At 37.6% G+C, this 19,842-nt stretch overlaps 2 protein-coding genes and 1 long non-coding RNA gene across 11 annotated transcripts in view; 1 reads left to right on the top strand and 2 right to left on the bottom strand.

Annotated features, from left to right (window-relative positions):
• Positions 1 to 3,409, bottom strand: part of PHTF1 (putative homeodomain transcription factor 1) — a 70,737-nt gene extending 67,328 nt beyond the window's left edge. For 2 of the 4 annotated variants that reach the window (XM_061121118.1, XM_061121120.1), the window contains exons 1-3: positions 2,889 to 3,409; positions 2,486 to 2,560; positions 1,812 to 1,868 (exon numbers count right to left, since the gene is read on the bottom strand). In XM_061121118.1, the coding sequence (XP_060977101.1) occupies positions 1,812 to 1,868; positions 2,486 to 2,530 (102 nt within the window). In that variant the 5' untranslated portion in view covers positions 2,531 to 2,560; positions 2,889 to 3,409. The remainder of the gene's footprint in view (positions 1 to 1,811; positions 1,869 to 2,485; positions 2,561 to 2,888) is intronic. The other 2 variants (XM_061121119.1, XM_061121117.1) reach the window with 2 other exon arrangements.
• Positions 3,410 to 3,482: 73 nt separating this feature from the next.
• Positions 3,483 to 19,832, top strand: LOC133040885 (uncharacterized). Of its 2 annotated transcripts, XR_009689060.1 has the most exons (4): positions 3,483 to 3,616; positions 12,158 to 12,271; positions 13,154 to 13,333; positions 17,083 to 19,832. It is a non-coding gene; the product is annotated as an uncharacterized LOC133040885 (long non-coding RNA). The 2 variants fall into 2 exon arrangements; XR_009689061.1 differs by lacking the exon at positions 17,083 to 19,832 and having other exon boundaries at positions 13,154 to 17,075.
• The window catches only part of RSBN1 (round spermatid basic protein 1), a 43,339-nt gene continuing 29,101 nt past the window's right edge, over positions 5,605 to 19,842 (bottom strand). The window contains exons 5-9 of one of the 5 annotated variants that reach the window (XR_009689059.1): positions 12,139 to 12,306; positions 10,866 to 10,974; positions 9,755 to 10,231; positions 8,773 to 8,885; positions 5,605 to 7,705 (exon numbers count right to left, since the gene is read on the bottom strand). Coding sequence is in view for 3 of the 5 variants with exons in the window: in XM_061121113.1 (XP_060977096.1) it covers positions 9,758 to 10,231; positions 10,866 to 10,974; positions 12,139 to 12,306 (751 nt within the window). In the remaining 2 variants the exon portion in view is untranslated. Of the gene's footprint in view, positions 10,232 to 10,865; positions 10,975 to 12,138; positions 12,307 to 19,842 lie in introns of all 5 variants that reach the window. The other 4 variants (XR_009689058.1, XM_061121113.1, XM_061121114.1 and 1 more) reach the window with 4 other exon arrangements.

The following is a 19,842-nucleotide window of genomic DNA, read 5'->3' as shown; positions in this document are numbered from 1 at the left end:
TCCAACCCCTAGTACTGGGCGCTTTCCATTATACCAGACTTAACTACCCACACTTTTTGGAGCTCACCAAAGAACAACAGGACAGGATTTGAGAGCTACAATATAAAACTGGGGGATTTATTCATCCTAACCCCATCTCCTATTAATATAAAACATCAGAGACTGTACAAAATTGTGAAAAGTTAGCCAAGTACCATGTATTTCTAATAATTTCTTAGTTGATTGGCTTATAAAAAGAACATGCCCTGAAAGTATTTCAGCTGAGATTTAAATGTCCCAGCCCAACCAATCTGACTTGGGGATAAACAGAACAAACTATTAAGTTGTACTGGGCTTCCCAGGTGGTGCTAATGGTAAAGAACCTGCTGCCAATGCAGGAGACCTAAGCGGCATGGGTTTGATCCCTGGGTTGGGAAGATCCCCTGGAGTAAGGGAATGGCAACCCACTCCAGTATTCTTGCCTAGAGAATCCCATGGACGGAGGAGCCTGGTGAGCTACAGTCCCTGGGGGTGCAAAGAGTCGGACACAACTGAAGCAACATAACACACAGACATAAATTTTTTTTTACTGTTAACAGAGGGTCTGAGGAAAGATCTTTTAAAAAGAAAGGTCCAAAAACAAGAATCTGCCAGCCATTATTCAGTACTTTCCAAGGAGGTAAGAGCCTAAATCTGTAGATCTAAATATTAAGGTTAACAGACATTCTTTAAGGGCAGGATGGTCTTGAGGCTGTTCCACGTCTCTCAAGACTATGCAATTACATATGCAAGCAACAATTCCACGACTAAATTTGCAACACCCCCACTCCCGCAACACATATTGATCCCACAGCTCTGGTTTGGGAACATTAGATTATTTAACCCTTCTTTCCCCTATTATAAATTAATAAACTGGCATCTGAATTACACATCAATTTTGGTTGCTTGGTTAGCATGAAATAACTCCAAGAAACTGCTCAGATCCAAAAGTAGTGTAGAAAAACATTTAAGAACCTGAAATACTTAAGATCATACTCTAAACCAGTAATTGAAAAAGTGATTCAGGTAACAAATGGATTTTATTTGACTTGCAGAGGAAGAAAAAGAGGAAGAGGGAGTGGGAGGGGTGGGGGACAAAAGGTAAGGGTAAAGGAGAAAAAGAAGGAGGAGAGGGGTGAGGAGGAGGAGTTGCTCTAAAAAACCTGGATAGTTCATTTTCACAGCTTCACCTGAAAACCTTGAAGGTCTAGCAAACTGGCCTTGTATTACCACAACTAACTCTTAACTATGCCAGTTAAAGAGCCATAGTTCCGTTTATACTGGATATTTGATTTCAAATTGATCATAGACCAACTACCCCTTTCTGTTCCTCTCATATGGAGGCCAAATGTTAATTGTCACTTATCATCCCACTGGTACTGTTGTTTTCCTTATAAACTTCAAAGAACAAAGAATACCTTAGTGGGTAAGTGCAGGTTTTTTTTAAAAAGTAAGTACAGGGCCTTCCCTGACGGTCCAGTGGTTAAGAATCTGCCTTGCAATGCGAAGGACATGGGTTCGATCCCTGGTCAGGGAACTAAGATCCCACATGCCACAGAGCAACTCAGCCTGTGTGCTACAACTACTGAGCCCTTGCACCGCAAATAGAGAATCCGTGTGCCGTAATGAAAGATCCCCCGTGACACAAGGAAGATCCCACATGCCACAGCTCAGACCCAACACAGCCACATAATAAGTAAATATTAAAAAAAAAAAGTAAGTACAATCCAGTACTTACAACACATTAATGCAGTAAAACAAAGTGGAAAAAAAAATCAAAGAAATCAGTTTACCTTAATCTGAGTCTGTTCGATTGACTTTTCCCATATCTGCTGATCATATGCTCCAATCTGAAATAAGAAGCAGGCTACTTAAATGATGGAAAGGAAATTCTTTTACTTAGGCCAAGTCTCACAAAAGTCATGAAACTATTTCAAGTGTCTATATGGTATCTGGGAAATGTCTGTGCTTTTCTGAGGCTAGGATAAATTATTATTTCCAAGGACTATTTCCTTCAAAATCCCAAACTTAGCTGGAAGCAATGTCCAAAATATTTCAAATTAAATATCAATCTTAAAAGATATTTCCACTTAAAAAATATCAGTAGAAAACTAAACAGAAATAAAAGGTAACGGGCAGCTCATTAAGATTGCTGACGGTAACAGTCTGATCCGTGCAGATAAAAGTTTTATGTCTAAAAAAACAGCAATTTGATGAGAAGCAAACTCTCAGAGCACTGCTGTGACACTGTGAATGTAGTCTGGAGACAAGAGGTTGAAAATCTCATGCGGGGACCTGGAATTGAATTCAAAAGACCTCGTGACCTTGTACACTAGGCTTTCCATTTGAGATACCATGTAAGAATACACTGCACTACCAAACTCATTAAAAACTAACATGATAGGTATTCTTTGTGGGAGCTTTCTGCAGGAAGCATGCTTTACAAATAAAAATACACTGATATTACCTTCTTTTGGTACCACGATATAGCATCTCTCTCATTTGAGGCCATCTGTGTCTCCAGCCAGAGAACGGGATTTCACTGAAAACGAAGGAGAACCAGTCGGTGAGTCCAGTAGTTTAAAGGTACTTTCCCAGTTTGGATACAAGTCAAAAAACGCTTCTCTCAGCCTCTCCATAAGCTGCTGACCGTCTCGTTTTTCGGCTGTTTGCCAGGAAAAAAAAAAAAAAAAGAAACAAGAGCATACAAACCCCCCCCCCGCCCCTCCCCCCGGCGCAGCGGCGACCGGAGCTTCTCTAAGAGATTTTGTGCCGGTGTGTTTGGGGATGCAGGAAAGCAGGAGAGGAGGGGAGGTCGGTGGAGTTGACCCGCACCCTACCTCCTCCGCTCTCCAAGGTCCGGCACTCACCTGGTGACCAATGCCCCGCCGTCCGGCGGCCGGGACCTTCCTTCTCACTGGCCCCGGCCCGCCCGTGAGGCCGGGGGCGAGGCGGCGGAACCTGCAGGCCGCATCTTCCCCCTTGAGGCAGAGACGCCGGCCGGGCCGTTACCATGGAGACCACGGAGGCCGCCCCAACCTCGGAGGCAGCCGGCTGCCCAGCGCCCAGACGAGGGCAGCCTGCTGCCAGAGAGCCGGCGCCCTCCAAGCCCGACCTATAGGGTCATCGGACTGACCCTAAAATAACCAAACAATGAACTGAGAAAGGAGGGCGATAAAAAGTGAAGGGGGTATTCGCTAGACTGCCAGTCGCTACGGCAACGGCCGAAGGTTTTGTGCCCGGCCGGAAAAGTCAAGTGCAGAGGTCCCAAGGGCCCGGGTGGCAGCTGCTTCGGGGCGGCGGGCACACGTCCTCGCTAGGCCGGGCCGGGCCGGGCCGTGACTCAGCCGACCCAGACCTGGGAAGCAGCAGCTCCGCAGACCACGGTGCAGCCGGGCTGCAGCTTCCGCTTTCCGGGGTTTGCTGTGAAGTTGGCTCCGCCCCCGGCCCGGGGCCTTCCCGCCGAGCCTCCGCCAGGCTTCGGGACCGAGGCGCTGGGGAGCTGCACCGCGGCGGTATGGGCCCCTGCGCAGCTTCCTCAGCTCACCCTTCAGGTCACTTCTTCAGAAATGACTTCCCAGCCATCCATCTAAAGGAGGTCGGTCCAGATATTTCAATAGTTCCATGTTCGTTTCTTTGCAACACTCGGCTTTCCTTGTGTTTTATATTTCTTTGTGCTTCATTATTTACTGTCGGCCTTCCTCAGTGGGCTGGGGGCACCATGAGGTCAGAAACTAGGGCCCGGCACGAGCCAGGCCTACAGTTTCTCAACCTTTGCTGAAGGAACAAATGTTTTCATGAATTTACGCTGTTCTGCAACGAAAGACCTGGCAATCTGCGGCTTATTAAATCCCTTCCTCTCCAGCCTCCCAACAGCTCTGGGACTTCAGCTTTCTGGGTGCTCAAGGGTAAATAAAGAGAGGGGCCAAGGCTTAGGACAGTTCCAAGGCACTTTCCCAATTAGGATGGGGCAGGTGGCGAGCGGAACTGTTTGTAAGTTAAGAATTCAAGCAGGCTTATAGAGGTCAGGAGAAAGGACCGGTTGTGACCTCAGATGAATATGTAAGAACAGGTTAAGGTTTTAAGCAAGCTGCTTTCCTCCCCTATACCTTTTTTTTTCTTTGGCCATTAACGGAACACTGAACTCTAACGGTGATTCTAACCTCAATTGAAGCAGTGACCTTGCTTGGCATGCAATGGTAGCATTTGGGTCCGTTTAAAGCTAATGAGATAATGATTAGACCAGTCTAGAAAGCCTAAGATGGGCAGTTGTAAATGTTTGCTTGCTAACTTCGGGTTAGCTAGCAAATCCACATAAATGGAAGTTACTATTCCCGTTTCACGGATAAGGAAAATCTACCAAGATAAAAGTAACTCCCACAGAATAATTTAAAATTATTTTACCCAGGCTTATTTTTATATTCCACACATTGGCAGTGGTTTCCTTTCTGCTTTTGCTTCTTGACAGCTTTTCCTGTCCTTACAGCTAAAAGTTCTGTTGGGTTTCAAGAGGAATGTCTGATTAAAGAAAAGCACGAGAAGAATGACTAATCAAAAAGTCATTTTATGTATATCTAAATATTTGCTTTAAGATGTAAAGTTACACTAATTTAGCATTTTACTTTATTAGCACACAGAGAGACTTTAGGGGGAGTTCCTGGAAGAACTGCAATCAGGGAAAACTAGTAAGTAGCAAATCGTCTTTCAGGAGCCCCATGTACAAAGTTACAGAGCTCCCTAAGGCTCTTACTGAACAAAGCGTGGGCTTTGAGCTCACAACTGCATTCAAATTCCTGCTCCCACTATGTAACTTCAGGTAATTTATTTGGTCTAACAGCCTGTTTTCTCACCTGTATTATGGAGACTGTATTGTTACCTTCCTACTCAAGGCTGTGAGGATTAAATGTTCAGTTCAGTCACTCAGTCGTGTCTGACTCTTTGCGACCCCATGAACCACAGCACGCCAGGCCTCCCTGTCCATCACCAACTCCGGGAGTCCACCCAAACCCATGTCCATTGAATCAGTGATGCCATCCAACCATCTCATCCTGTCGTCCCAATCTCCTCAACAGTTACTCAAAAAACATCAGTTCCTTTCCTTTTCCTTTGCTAATCATAAGCAACGGCTATCAGTGCTTAGGAAAGGTACCTTAATTAATGAGAAGTTCACACAAGTAAGAACTGATGAGGAAAAAAGCACTGAGTTGTCACTTAATACAGCAATGAAATCTGAAACGTCTGTAAGAGCATGTTCATTAACTAACACTGCATGCCATGTACTTTCAAAAATACCAACATCCCCAGATCAAAAATTTAAGATTGTTCTCTCAGATATAGAACAATTTATGGGGTTAAGAGGGTTAACTGCCACAATGCCAAGCATAGTTTTCCTTCTTCCCCACAAACTAACTGCCTCTTGATATGGATGAAATTTTACCCTGGCATCTATAACCTTTTCCTTAGAAAAGTCAAGATTTTCTAAAATAGTACAAAGTAACAGAAAACAGAGGAGGGATAAATACTTTAAAAACAGGTTCCAGGTAGCCAGAATTCATATGTGCTATTCATTTTGTCATGAAACATCAGTAAAGGACAAATCAGACTTTGTTTATTAAAAAAATACTTTACAGGAAAAAAAAAACTATGCATTCCATTGTCCTATTTTACAAAGAAATAGCTTAACAATTTAACACACTTAGACAGCTACAAAAAAGCACTGTGTTAAAAGGATTATTATTCACACAAATTTAGATTTAAGACTATTCATTAAAAACCTTTTTAAAACACTCATTAATGTCAATAAACAAACTAAGGCCACAAAACGCAAATAGTCCGCCAGGCAAATTATACATTTCATCTATATGCAAAGACCTCTTAGATAAATTAAAGCCACAGGAAAAAAAAGTCTTAGCTGCCGATCAAAATGGAGTTTAGTCACAGAAAACACTATTACATGAAAATTTACAACATGTGATAGAAGTAGTACATAAGTTTTTTAGAGAGAATTGAAAAGTGCTATATTAAGAGACACTGGTCTCAACTACATGCACAAGTGAATCCTAAAAGATGTATGAAGAAAATGGAAGGCCATAATATTTATGGAGAGATAGCTTGCTTTTAAAGCAACAAACTTTCAGGATGAGGATAGGTCCATGTGCTAAAGAAAAACATCTGTCTTGTACATTTCCTCTACTTACTGCATGACCAATAAATACAGCGACAATCTGTTTTTAAAAAATTAATACTTAGCAGAAATATGAACCTCTGGCATGTACTAGTGAAAAGTTTCTTTTTATAAAACTTGTAGCAATGATAAAACAAAAAGACACAAACTCAATTATTCTAAAGATATAAATGCAAATAAATTTTAATGGCAAATACAGATGAAAATAAATGATCTAATAATGAGCTAATAATAATTAAAAATATATGCACTAAGGGTTTTTTGAATGTTAGTCTTGTTCCTAAATTAGCTTTCATTCTAGACAGTATTTATAGAGGGAAAAGCTATAAGCAAAAATCTCTCCAGTTACTAAGCATGAACTTTTTGCCTATTAAGACTGATGCAAAACATCTTTTCCTAAGGTTTAGTAAATAATTTTATTTGATAAGCTCCTTTTTCCCCCTACAAGAGCTTTTAATATTAGTCGTTATTCCAGCTGTCTCTAAGGGGAAAGGGGACCTTCCAAATGTCTTTTAATTCGAAGTATTAATAATAAAGTACCAGTGAAACAAATCCGAAGTATTAAATTAGCAAATTAAAAGTAGAGTTAAGCCGAGGAATTCATTTGTAAAGAGTTAAAACTTTGGAGGGGAAAGCAAATCTGTCGTTTTTATTATTATTGCTTTATGAATTTGGGCTACTTCTTTGAATCATAATCCTACTCTGAGTACATCCTGGTAATTACTGTATGACTTCTGGGGCAAGGGGAAGACTTTTCTCCTGATAAGTGAATACCGTAAGATCATTCTAATTACTAAGTTAGGAATACTCATTTACTGGATCCTTTTCCATAAGCACATTTAAAAAATATCCCTCTGCTCCACAAAATACTAAAACTTATAGCCACATTCTGCAAGTAATCTCAAAAGAGTTGGCACAACGGATAATATACCAAAAAGGAAGATCAGCTTAAACTTCAGTTACAACTTCACTGCCATCACTACTTTACAAATCAGAAGACGCCAGATTGTTCCATGCCTCACTCCACCAAACCAAATAATTTAATGATTTTAGAAAAGTTGCTATCATTTGTATCGCTAAACTAGGATACAGCTTTAAAGCAGTAACAAACTCAAAACTTGCGCTTTTATATTCATCAGTCTTTAAAGCATGCTATTAAAATCTAATACTCACATAGGACATTCAGTTTCCAGATACATTACTAGCTAAATGTTTCTCTCTCGGTTCTATTGCAGTTCTAATATACAACGAATTTATTAGTACATGATTTTAAACATCTTTATACTCTTTTCAATATGTTATATTGGAGTTGAGGGTAGAATGTTTTATAAAAAGAAAATGGGGATTTGTTTTTGATTGTAGGTCTTTGCAGATCCGCTGGTTCCTGAGTGATTATACACAGTGCTGGCTGTCAGGAGACAGTCTCCTTGTTTGTTAGCAATGACCAGCTTAGATGACAGATGGCATTTGCTGGATGGCAAGTGGGAGATGGGGAAATCGGATCTTGGAAGACAAGAAAAAAATAAAAAGTTTTTGCTTTAACAACCTTGTTCTTCATGATTATTTTGAAAAGCAAATGTTGCCTGAGAAGAATTTTACTTTGCACAGCCTGGTAAAGCTCTATGAAATTCTTCTGGACAGAAAAACAAAAACAAGAAATAACCCAAACCCACATACTCAGTGATTCACCCCCTCCCCCTAAAATAACAAAAAACACCCTCAAAGGCAGGTCCCTTAAAAACTAGTCTTGATAAACTAGAATTTACCCTAAAATTTATACCCAGGATTTTGAAACACCCCTGCAATAATCACATTACTCTTCATACCATTCTAATTACCTTATTTACAAAGATAACTAAAACCAACATCACTTCCAATTCATAAATGGTTTACACTGAAATGTTTCTCTATTTGTCTTCATCCTTTGTAACAGAGAATACATACATATACATATATATAAGGAATAATACAGATTCTAACTAATCACTGCAGTATTTGCTGATGGTTACTTTTCTATCGGTTTACACAGTGACCTCTATACTTTGCTAATATGCGTTTAACTACACAACAATATTGCACAAAGTAATATTTATATAAGATTTAACCTATTTCAGAATATTTTAGAGAAAATTCATATTTGTATTTCAAAAGATGCAGCTATGTTTCCATGGTGACAGACATAATAAAGCAGCATCTTTTTTTGCCTATGTTAATGTAAATATTCCAAATCTCACTCTCCAGGAAAAAAAAAATCTCCAAATTGCACTATAACCAGGTAGATACAAGAATCTGGCCTTAGGTGTGGGGAGTACTCTTCCTTTAATAAGCAAAAGGCCTATCATATTATTAACTAAGAGAAAGTGAAATGTGTATCACATTAACATTCTAAAATAACAGAAAGTTAAGACTACACTAGCTATATGAACTGTGCCTGTTCAGAAAAAAAACTGTTAAATATTCAGGCACTAATAAGGATTAGGCTACCTGAAACTCTAGGATGAAATCTAGTGCCATATTCTTTATTAGACAGTAGCAACACAGAGCAATAATAAATAAACCCAGGTATTCACCAGTTGAAACTGTGAACTGAAGTATCTCAACAGATCTTTATCATGAAGAGGTTGATGCTAGGTGACAAAAATAGTTTTTCCTAAGTTTCATGCACAAAATATGGCAGCCTCATCTGAAAAATAGATATCATTCTATAAGTTTGATACTCATGATCAGTTTAGGAAGCAAAAGTGTCCACACAAATTGTGAGGATGCTAGGAAGCAGAACAATATAGAGTATCATGTCAACATTATCTCTTTTACCCAAAATATCTTCCATAGTTACCAAGTATTCTAGAAGAGATTAATGAACCATGGAGAATGAATGACCAAGGACTATTCATCTTTAGATATTTTTAATTGAAATATCCACTGGGCTTTAAATAACAGATACAAAAAAAAAAAAAAACAGTTGGATCAGAAAGTGCTGTGCTTTCTCTTTTGTTAGGAAATCAGAGAGCCACTGAACTCCTTAGAAACTACCTGCTCTTTATGGTTGAAACCAAACAAACGACTTGCCCATGCACAAGATGCAGGACCTCTTTCCTGCAACCTACGCCGTTTTTACTGTAGAAACAGGAACTGTGCCATAAAAGCACAAGTACTAAATCATGAATCTGATCTTCTATCGTAAAAACAGCAAAAATGGCAAGAGACAAGTCAAGATAAAATTAAAGGAAGTGAATTAATTTACCAAATAAGAATCTGTTATTCCAGAGAATTCTCATTTTGATTTGAAGAAGAGATTGAATTGTTACCTCACACCTTAAAACAGAAAGTAGCAGCAGACCCACTATTACATACTGTACTAACGGGATAAGATACAACTCTTAACTTTGCATAATCTGTGTAAAAAAGATATGCTTGACATTTGTGGAATGTCATTTCTCTTTATAGAATTATAGGCAAGATTTCTCCAATAAAACTTAACTTAAGCCAGTTATAAAACTATAACTTCACATCAAAATTTAAAAAAGTTAAAAAATGTGTTTGAATATATACATATCACACAGGAGTGCTTGAATGTTCCTGTAGACTGTGTTGCTGGTCAGAGTCCAGTCTACTTTCCACCTTTAAAACTGGAATAGACTGAGTCATCTGATCTTGCTGTAGATTAAGTTCAGATGAAGGTGGGAAGGACGATGAAGCAGTTGTCAAAAGCTGTGTGTCTGTGCACGTTTCCTCAGATTCAGTTTTTATCCTCACACACTGGGAGTCAACTTCTAATTCTTGCTTTCCAGTTAAATCACAGTCCACATTAGAACTGCCTTCTGTGTTCTGAGAGGCATCCACAACAGGGTGGTACTGTTTAAGCCTTATATGCCAGGCTAAGCTGCACACTGCTGACACTGTTTTGAACTGATGAATGACATTTCTAGGGATGAAGTAGATATCATTGTCACACAGCTGAATTCTAGCATAACGAATGCCTTCCCGCCTCATTTGGTTTAGTTTTGCTTCATCTACCCACTGCACACACTAAAAAGAAGAAAAAAGTTTCATGAGATTTTAAAGTAAAATATGCAAAGATTAATAAGTCAAATAAAATAATCAGCACAGGAAAACAGTAGGTTCAAATTAAAGCCAAACAATACTATACAATATACAATTTACTACAATTTCCTACAATTCCTGAGATACATTTTTCCTCATATGTTACTACTTTTCTAGTAACAAAGTACAGGTTAAAATTAGGACTGGCCTATAGAATCACTAAATAATTCAAAATGCAACTAAATATCAATACTCTTAGCCCCATGCCAGGGCAACATTTATCTGTTTCTTTCACTGTCTTCCAGCCTTTTGTAGGTGAGGGCACACAGTGCAATTTGGTTAACAGCTGAGACTGCTCATGGCCAAAACTGAGCATCCTGGGTCCTCTGACCACCTCAGGCCCACTTGGCATCCCAATGACTGAAGGGAGACCCTAAGCATTCTGGGTGGGAAGCTCCATTTTAATGAGCCTTACATCCTCCACAAACAGCTTTTAAAATGAAATTAAATTCACTATACCATGTATCCAACTAAAAGATATAATGAAAAATTAAATAAGTACAGATACTTAATTTCCAAGATCTCACTCAAACAGCAATGAAAAAGCAAAAGTTCTTACCTGGGAAACTGGAGGTTCATGAAGGTCTAACTGAAGTCTCTGTACAACATCAGTAAAATCCTCAGCATGAAAACAAATCACATCTTTGGTTATGCGAGGTTGGTCACTCCTAAGATTGACAAAATCAAGTTTTAGAAACAAGCATCTCATAATGGAAAATGATGACAATTTCAACCTTCCTGTTCCTGGAACTGCTACACTAGCAAAGAAATAGATGCATAACACCTAAGGACAAAGTATACATTTGTTTCTTTCATCAACTTAAAAAAATAAAACATCAATAAAGTGATTTTTAAATAATTAAAATTAGCTGTTATAAAACTTAAACATCAATGACTAAATCATCTAACCACTTTGCCCCACCATCTCCATGCCACCGGACGTCATCATCTTGACAGAAAGAAATGGACAGAATACATCTCAAACACAAATACCACACATTCCAGTTTTTAAAGTATAGAGTAGGAAAAAAAATAATCTTTAACTTAAAATATTACTGTCAACCTATGACTGAACTCTAATTCTAAAGATCAAACCAAACTCTACAATATTGAAGACCCTAAAGGCATAAATATTAAAAACAAAGTAAAATACAGCTTTTAAATATGTTCTGAGCCTTGTTAAAACCAGGCCCTAACTGAGTGTAAAAGGGGGCAACCTCCAAGAAAGCTAGTATAGCTGTTGCTCCCAAAATTAAAAATAGAATTACTATATGATCTAGCAATTTCATTTCCGGCTGTGAAAAGATGTTTGTTCATAGCAGCCAAAAGGTGGATGCGACTCAAGTGTCCACTGACAGACAAATGGACAAACAAAACACAGTATATACATATAATGAAGTACTTTTCAGCCTTTAAAAGGAAGGAAATTATGACACACGGTACCATATGGATGAACCTTGAGGATACAATGCTAACTGAAATAAGTCAAATCACAAAAAGACAGCAACTGTTTGATTCCATTTATATGATGTATTTAAAGTGGTCAAATTCATAGAGTGATGTTCGCCAGGAACTGGGGGAGAGGAAAAAGGGGAGTTATTGAATAAAAGGTATAGAGTTACAGTTCTGCAAGATGAAAAAGTTCTAGAGATTTGTTTTACAGCAATGTGAATATACTTAACATTACTACACTTAAAAATTGTTAAGATTTTCATTTTAATTTTGTTATGTGTATTTTACCACAATTAAAACTGTTTCCAACTTTTCAAATTGGTTAATGCTGCCTTAAGAAAATGTGGACTCAATCTTGCAATTGAGGTCCATTAACTTACCATTCACCAAACTGTACAGCTTTCAAAACCCCAACAGCAGCCGTACTCTGCCAGTCAAACCCCTGACCTACATGATCAGCATGAGCTCTTGTCCTGTCTTCAAAGAGGACTTCCCGGGGTTCACTGGTCCGAGGTAGGTACTGGAGATTTTTAATTTCATTCATTGATCTGTAGTCAATTTGGTTTCAAAATAATGAGGAGGAAGAAAGCAGCAACATAAAAAATTAACAGCAGTAAGTCAAAAAGTCTACTAAAATACCAAATCTTAAATGAGGGCTGAGAAGGTTCAGCGATTTCCATCATCGGCATCTGACATGCCATAGTGTAATGCTGAATGGGGTGACCTCCTTTTCTCAGTCATGATGTCATGATAATATGACAGCTGTTACCCTGATCTGGCACAAATGTGGTGTTTGAATATACAAACACTATAAATAAATAGACAAATATATATAGCTCTCTAGCATGTACATACTGCTCTATTTAAAACGGATAGTCAACGGGGACCTACTATATAGCACAGGGAACTCTGCTCAATGTTATGGGGCAAGCTGGATGAAAGAGGAGTTTAGGGGAGAATGGATACATGTATATGTAGAGCTGAGTCACTTTGCTGTCCACCTCAAACTATCACAACAATTTTAATTGGCTGTACTCTAATATGAAATAAGAAATTACCAAAAGATGAGTTGCCTAGTAACAGAAAATTTGATTCAGAATTCAAGGCTGTATGTTTCTTATACCTGGAGTCATTTTTAAGTCTCAAAGCATTCTACTAGACTTAACTGAAGATGGCAACCTGAGCATCTACATCTCCTTCCACATGAAAATGGAAGTAAAAGACTTCAAGTTAATGCACTAAGGGTGGGGAATAGAAGTGGAGGAATGGATGGGATTATAGATGAAACAGAACTGGCTATGAATTGGTAACTGTTGCTATTGAAAACATGGGAGTTTATTACATTATCTTCTGCTTTTTGTGTGCTCAAAACCTTCTAAATACAATCATTTAAAGGTGACAGTAAAGGAATGAATGTTTAGCAACAAAAGAAAATGAATCAGTAAATGAACACCATCAACACATTTCTGGAAGATGAAAGATGATTAAAGTGATTAAAGGTGTTTCTGGACTAACGAAAGTGAGGCGAGAAAGCCACAGGCCTGGACTCAACCAGAAGGGAACGGCCGCTCAAAGGTTAGTAAAATGAGGATAATGGACAGAAAAGAAGTACAGCTGAAAAAAGAGCAAGTAAAGTGAAATTCTGCAAATAAACCTGTCACCTGCCACTCCAGTGGCAGAAATGTGGTCAGGTATTTAAACTCATACAGAGGGCAATGTAGGTGACCCACCAGCATATCTCTCACCTTAATTTCTTTGAAAGAACTCTAGTTTTTATTAGGTCTCTGTCCCTACCCTCATTCACAAGCTCCAGAGATGGATCCTGATGAGTTCTGGCAAACTATGTTAAGTTCATTCCCCTTGCCAGTGAACGATATAGTTATGAATAAGCACAAATCGATTCTGGCTAGCAATCAATATGAGAGGAAATCTGCTAAGACTTCTGGGAAGCTCCCTGGCTCCTAAGAAAGTCGTAAAAGAAAACACTCTTTTCTTTCTTTAGCTCTAACCAGATCCAGACGTATACCTAGAACTGCTATCGCCATCCAGCAGCAACCATAGAGGAAGCCACTGTAAACAGAGGGCCTAGGTAGGGAGAACGACAGAGGAGAGTAAACGAAAAGACCTTGTTCCTCGCTGACAACACTGAACCACTGACTATAAGCTGCCTAGAGTCAACCTCTCTGAACTTCCTGAAACACAAGACAACATTTTATTTTATGAACCAGTTTGAATCAATTTTGTTGCTTGTAACCAAAACCATTCTGATAAACTTTCAGCCAAAAAATCCTGCATGTTCTTCTCTAAACACATCGAACTTACTATATAAACTCACACAATCTTCTGGCATTTGGACATATCCTTTAATGTCCACTTCTATGTCTGTTAACTCTAAAGTGAAACCTACCTATTGACAAGCCTTACTGAAATACAAAAAGAATGCCCAGTAAGCCCAATGCTTTATTTCTAAATAGAAACAAGTCAACTAAGAATCACCAGAGACGTGAAGACAGTCTATAGCAGCCTGAAAAACACCAAAATAAACAACACTGAAATTTAAGAATTTTGTCAGAAAACAAATGTCAAGTAAATGCCCCAAAATCGAAAGCAGAAAGATAATAAGAAATATGAGGATAATCAAACTGGGAGATCTATTATTCAACCAACAGCAGTTTCCAAAACCAATGGTTTTGGTTACAAGCAACAACAGAAACAAATAATAGAGAAATGAAGAGATTACTGAAGCAACTAAACAAGAAAAATTTCCAGAAATGAAAGAAGACATGAATTTTTAACTTTAAGGAACCCACCAAACAACAAAAAGGATTAAAACATAAGAATAGGAATTAAAAACCCCAGCACAGATGTGTCATTGTGAAACTAAGCTCCCAGAGAGGAAAAGAAAATAGGTTACTTACAAAAGAACAATGACACTGGCATTAAGATTTCTCATAAACAATATTAGATACCAGAAGACATTGGGGCAAATGTTAAAAAATCCTAAGGAAAATACACCTTGTAGACTCCAGCTAAACTACAGATCATATTTAACAATAGAAAAAGAAATTTTCAGACATTATGATCACTCAATACCTTCCTTTTCTTAGACTGTAATGAGTATGTGATCAAGCAGAAAAATAAACCCAGAAAGGAGACAACCGTAAGTTAAGGTAGAAAAGCATTAAATGGGAACTACTAGGTAGATAACTGTGAAATAAGCTTTTCACACTGAGGTAAAAAAACACAGAGCTCCAAAACATTTCCAGGTAAAAAGGGATGTGTTAGACCAGATAGTATGGTTGAAATTCTGGATTCTTGAGCGTATGATAAAAGCAAAGAATGCAACGTAACTAATAATATTCTCCCTCAAGCTATTAAAAAAAAAAAAAAAAAGCCAAAAAGAAGCACTAGCCAAAGCCATGCATAAAGTCAGTGTGATTTTAGAAAAAAGTCTTTGTGACCCCCTTGGACTATAGCCCCACCAGGCTCTGCTGTTCATGGAATTCTCCAGGCAAGAATACTGGAGTGGGCTGTCATTCCCTTCTCCAGGAGATCTTCCCAATCCAGGGATTACAGGTCTCCTGCTTTGCAAGCAGATTCTTTACCGTCTGAGCTACCGGGGAAGCCCAATCTTAAACAATAGAAAGAATAGAAGATATTAGAAATATGGTCAAGAAAAGTGTATAGAATCCCCTCAAAAAAGGCAATCAGAAACAATAAGAAAAACAGAACAATTCAAAAATAACCAGCAAGATCCAAATATGAACCAAACTAAAATGTGGCATGATTTTCAGTATCTAGGTGAAATATATAGAAAAGATCCTTTTGTTTATTATTCCTTTGAGTGACAACAAACCACTCGAACCTTAGAATAAATGAATTTTAGCCTCCAGTAAACTTACTACCCATATTATTTCAAATGCCATTTACTGACTTTCAAATTTTAGAATACTCCTCTTGACAAAGCATATAGAGCCTAATTACAGTTTTAAAACAGAACATGAATTAATCTCAACAATGTATAAGCACAGCTGACAAAAAGTACAAGGGGGAGGAAAAGGCTAGAGTACGACTCATTTAACTATCTGGAAATCCCCAAAGGGACGAATCCCTACCCAGTATACCATGAAAACAGAAAACATTTTTGCCTCTGGTGAAAAAAAGGTATTTGCATTTGGAGGAAAAGGTGGCCAGGATTTTTTTTTAATTATAAACCCCCTATACTGTTTGATGTTTTAAAACCCTGTGCATATATTTCTTTAACTCTAGAGTTCATAAATTTAAAGATCATCTTCATTTGCAGTGCCCTTGATAACTAAACAGCTTCTACATTGATTTCATCATTTTCAGCAACAGGACATTCTCAATAACACATAAAGATGATATTACTGTTTAAGTTCTGATTTACTCATTCTAATTCAAAGTGCTTTTGATGCCTCTCTTAAGAATATATAATCCCAATAAAAATTAAGTTGGATAGTACCTCAGATTAGTGGAGAAATAATAAACTGTTAAATAAACAATGTGGGTACAACTGTCTAATTACTTGGAAAGAATGTTAAACAGAATCTCTCCCTCTATACTGAAATCAACACCAGGTTAAGTACATAATACTGAAATCACATATGTAACTAGGAGAAAATGTATTTTGTAACACTAAATGAGAGAAGGCCTTTCTAAATTTGCCACTAAGAAAGAAATCTCAGAGGAAAAGATAAATCTGACAATATATGAATAAAACTTTCTGTGAGTAAAGAGGAAAGAAACAACATCCCAATGGAAATAAAAGTAAAGAAAATTAAAAGGGAACCACAGAAGAAGAAATTCAAAACCCTCAAAAAAGGCAAATTAAAATAACATATTTTTGTCTCAGATGAAAAAAGAGAATGTCAGTGGAGGGTACAGGGGAAAGGGTACTAACTTACTATGTGGATGGAAATACAAATTGGTACATTTCTGGAAGTCATTTAGAAATCTGTATCTACTTTGAGCCTTTAGCAATTTCTACTAAGAAAATAAACATGCATATACACAAAAAATATCTACCTACCTACCTACATATCAACCAACCAGCCAGTCAACCCACTAGCCAGCCACAATGATGTACCATACACGTTTAGTAACTGGCTTTAGTGGGGGAGATGGCTGATTTGTATTAGGTTGGTGCAAAAGTAATTGTAGTTTTCATTGTTGAAATTTGCCATTTAATATTGAATACATTCTTAAATAAATGTGATTATGTTATACATCATTTTAATGTGCATTTCTTGCTTTATGTTTTGCTAATGACTTATTGTTTGCTGTTTACTTTGTATTTATTTTAGACTATAGAAATAATGTTAGACAAAAAGCACACGAGCAGTTTTCTTATTCGAGTTCAAAATGAGTCGTAAAGCAGCGGAGACAACTCGCAACATCAACAACACATGTGGCACAGGAACTACAAGCGAACATAGAGCACAGCGGTGGTTCAAGGGGTTTTTGCAAAGAAGACAAGAGCCTTGAAGATGAGAAGCACTGTGGCCAGCCATTTGAAGGTGACAGCAACAACCAACTGAAAGAATCATCAGAGCTGATCCTCGTATAACTACACAAGAAGTTGCCGAAGAACTCAACCTCGACCGTTCTATGGTTGTCTGGCATTTGAAGCAAGTTGGAAAGATGAAAAAGCCCGCTAAGTGAATGCCTCATGAGTTAACTGCAAATCAAAAAAAGCATCCTTTTGAAGTGTCATCTTCTCTTATTCTACACAACAACGAACCATTTCTCGATTGGATTGTGATGTGTGACGAAAAGTGGATTATATACAACAACTGTTGACAACCAGCTCACTCACTGTTGGACCGAGAAGAAGCTTCAAAGCACTTCCCAAAGCCAAACTTGCACCAAAAAAAGGTGATGGTCACTGTTTGGTGGTCTGCTGTCGGTCTGATCCACTACAGCTTTTTGAATCCTAGCAAAATCATTACCTCTGAAAAGTATGCTCAGCAAATCAATGAGATGCATGGAAAACTGCAATGCAAGCAGCTGGCATTGGTCAACAGAAAGGGCCCGATTCTTCTCTACAACAATGCCTGACCACCCATCTCACAACCAACACTTCAAAAACTGAATGAATTAGGCTAACAAAGTTTTGCCTCATCTGCCATATTTACCTGACCTCTTGCCAACCAACTACCACTACTTCAAGCATCCTGACAACTTTTTGCAGGGAAAATGCTTCCACAACCAGCATGAGGCAGAAAATGCTTTCCAAGTGTTTGCTGATCCCCAAGCATGGATTTTTATGCTACAGAAATAAAAAAACTTATTTTTCGTTGGTTGTTGTACGTTGTAGTACACTGGTGGTTGTACAGCTGTCGTTGACTGTAATGGTTCCTATTTTGACTAATAAAGAGTGTTTGAGCCTAGTTAAAATCATTTAAAATTCACAGTCTGAAACTGCAATTACTTTTGTACCAACCTAATAGCTGATTTGCTGATTTCTGTGGTATAAATACTTCCAACATGGCCAATTTCAAGCTATTCATGTGATCTCACTCAATGTGGAATTACGAGGCTAATATTGGCCCTATTAGCTGGTATAAACTGGTTCCAGCACACCACTGTCATGTTTACCAAATATCATTTATCAATATACTAAAAAAATTTACACTAATAAAGAATTGGTAAAATAAATCTTGATACAACCATACAGTCAAAACTACACATTTAGAAATGATGATATGGCTGCATCTTAATAAGACACATTTTAAAGTAATCATCATGTAAACAAGGAATTCATCTGTGTACAAAGAAAATTTATGAGCAAATATAGACCAAAATGTGAAAGGTTAACATGCCTAAATGAGTGGGATTATAGATATTTTTTGCCTTTTTACTTTTTTTCTGTTATCTGGTGTTTGTTTTTTAAGTTTACACCAATCAGGAAACCAAACAATTATTTCCTTTGGGGAAAGATTATAGAATAAAAAAATATATACAATACTTAAGAACTTAGAGTATCAAGATTCATCATTATGAGGTACAAAAACTGCTGTGGTTTAGCAATGTGCTGAAGTTTTGGTTTATTGCCATGTTCTATCATGCTACCACCTCACGTTTATAGTTTTTATAAACTATTTTCATAATTATCGCCAAGTACTAAGGTTATCCATACTTAACTCTATCTAGTATTACTTTTCTTTGAGTTTTAAGGTAAGGTCTAAAGCTAATCTGTTAAAACTCATTTTGGGGTACTTAATATTGAGTTCCTATTTCCATAATCTAAGCAAATATATGCAATGTTCAGTCTCATTAAATGACATTGGTTCTCATAGTCCTAAAGTAAGTTAATCTACATTTGTTTTAAACAAATTTTGCTTCAAACAAAAAAATATGTTAGGCCAATATGAATTACTACACATCACTGGTTTTACTCAGCAAACACTGATCACTTGCTATGTGCTATGAAGAATTAGACTGCCCTCAAAAAGGTTAAAATTTATAGTAAAAACCAAAAAGTTGTCAACAGATTATTAATGAACAGAATGATGTGTGAGCACAGACCAATTGTTTAAGGGAACAAAGAAAAGTTTCACAAAGGAAGTGACATCCAAGTTGAGTTTTGAAAATTTATTAAGAGTATATCAGGTAGAAAGGAAGATGATGAAGGGATGCTACTCCAAGTAAAAAGAGCAGGGCAAAAGCACACAGATGTGAAAGACTATGGTTTAGCAACTGAATTCAGTGTGACTGGACCAGACTAAAAGCAGATAGACCTAGAAGAGATACTTTCAGGGCCAGACGATGACAGAACCTTGTCAACCACACAAAGGAGTTTGGACATTTATCTCGCAGGCAATTAGAACCCAGGTTTTAAGAATAGAAGGATTTTTTTTTTTATTTTTAAAAGGATGTCTCACTCTGGTATCTGTGTAATGAGTGAACTGGACTAAGGAACTGACAACTAAAAGAGATTTACTTAAGACAGCTCTTTAAATAAATCAGAAAAAAATGGTTTTCAAACTGCTCAACTCTCAATCATTTCTATAAGCAACCAACTAAAAAAGGGCTTTTGCTTATCTGAGAAAAACCAGTGTTTA

The sequence above is a fragment of the Dama dama genome, chromosome 20 (assembly GCF_033118175.1).
Source record: "Dama dama isolate Ldn47 chromosome 20, ASM3311817v1, whole genome shotgun sequence".
NCBI classification, from domain to species: Eukaryota; Metazoa; Chordata; class Mammalia; order Artiodactyla; family Cervidae; genus Dama; species Dama dama.
The sequence above is the reverse complement of the archived record's forward strand: the minus strand, read 5'-3'. Positions and strand labels throughout refer to the sequence as shown.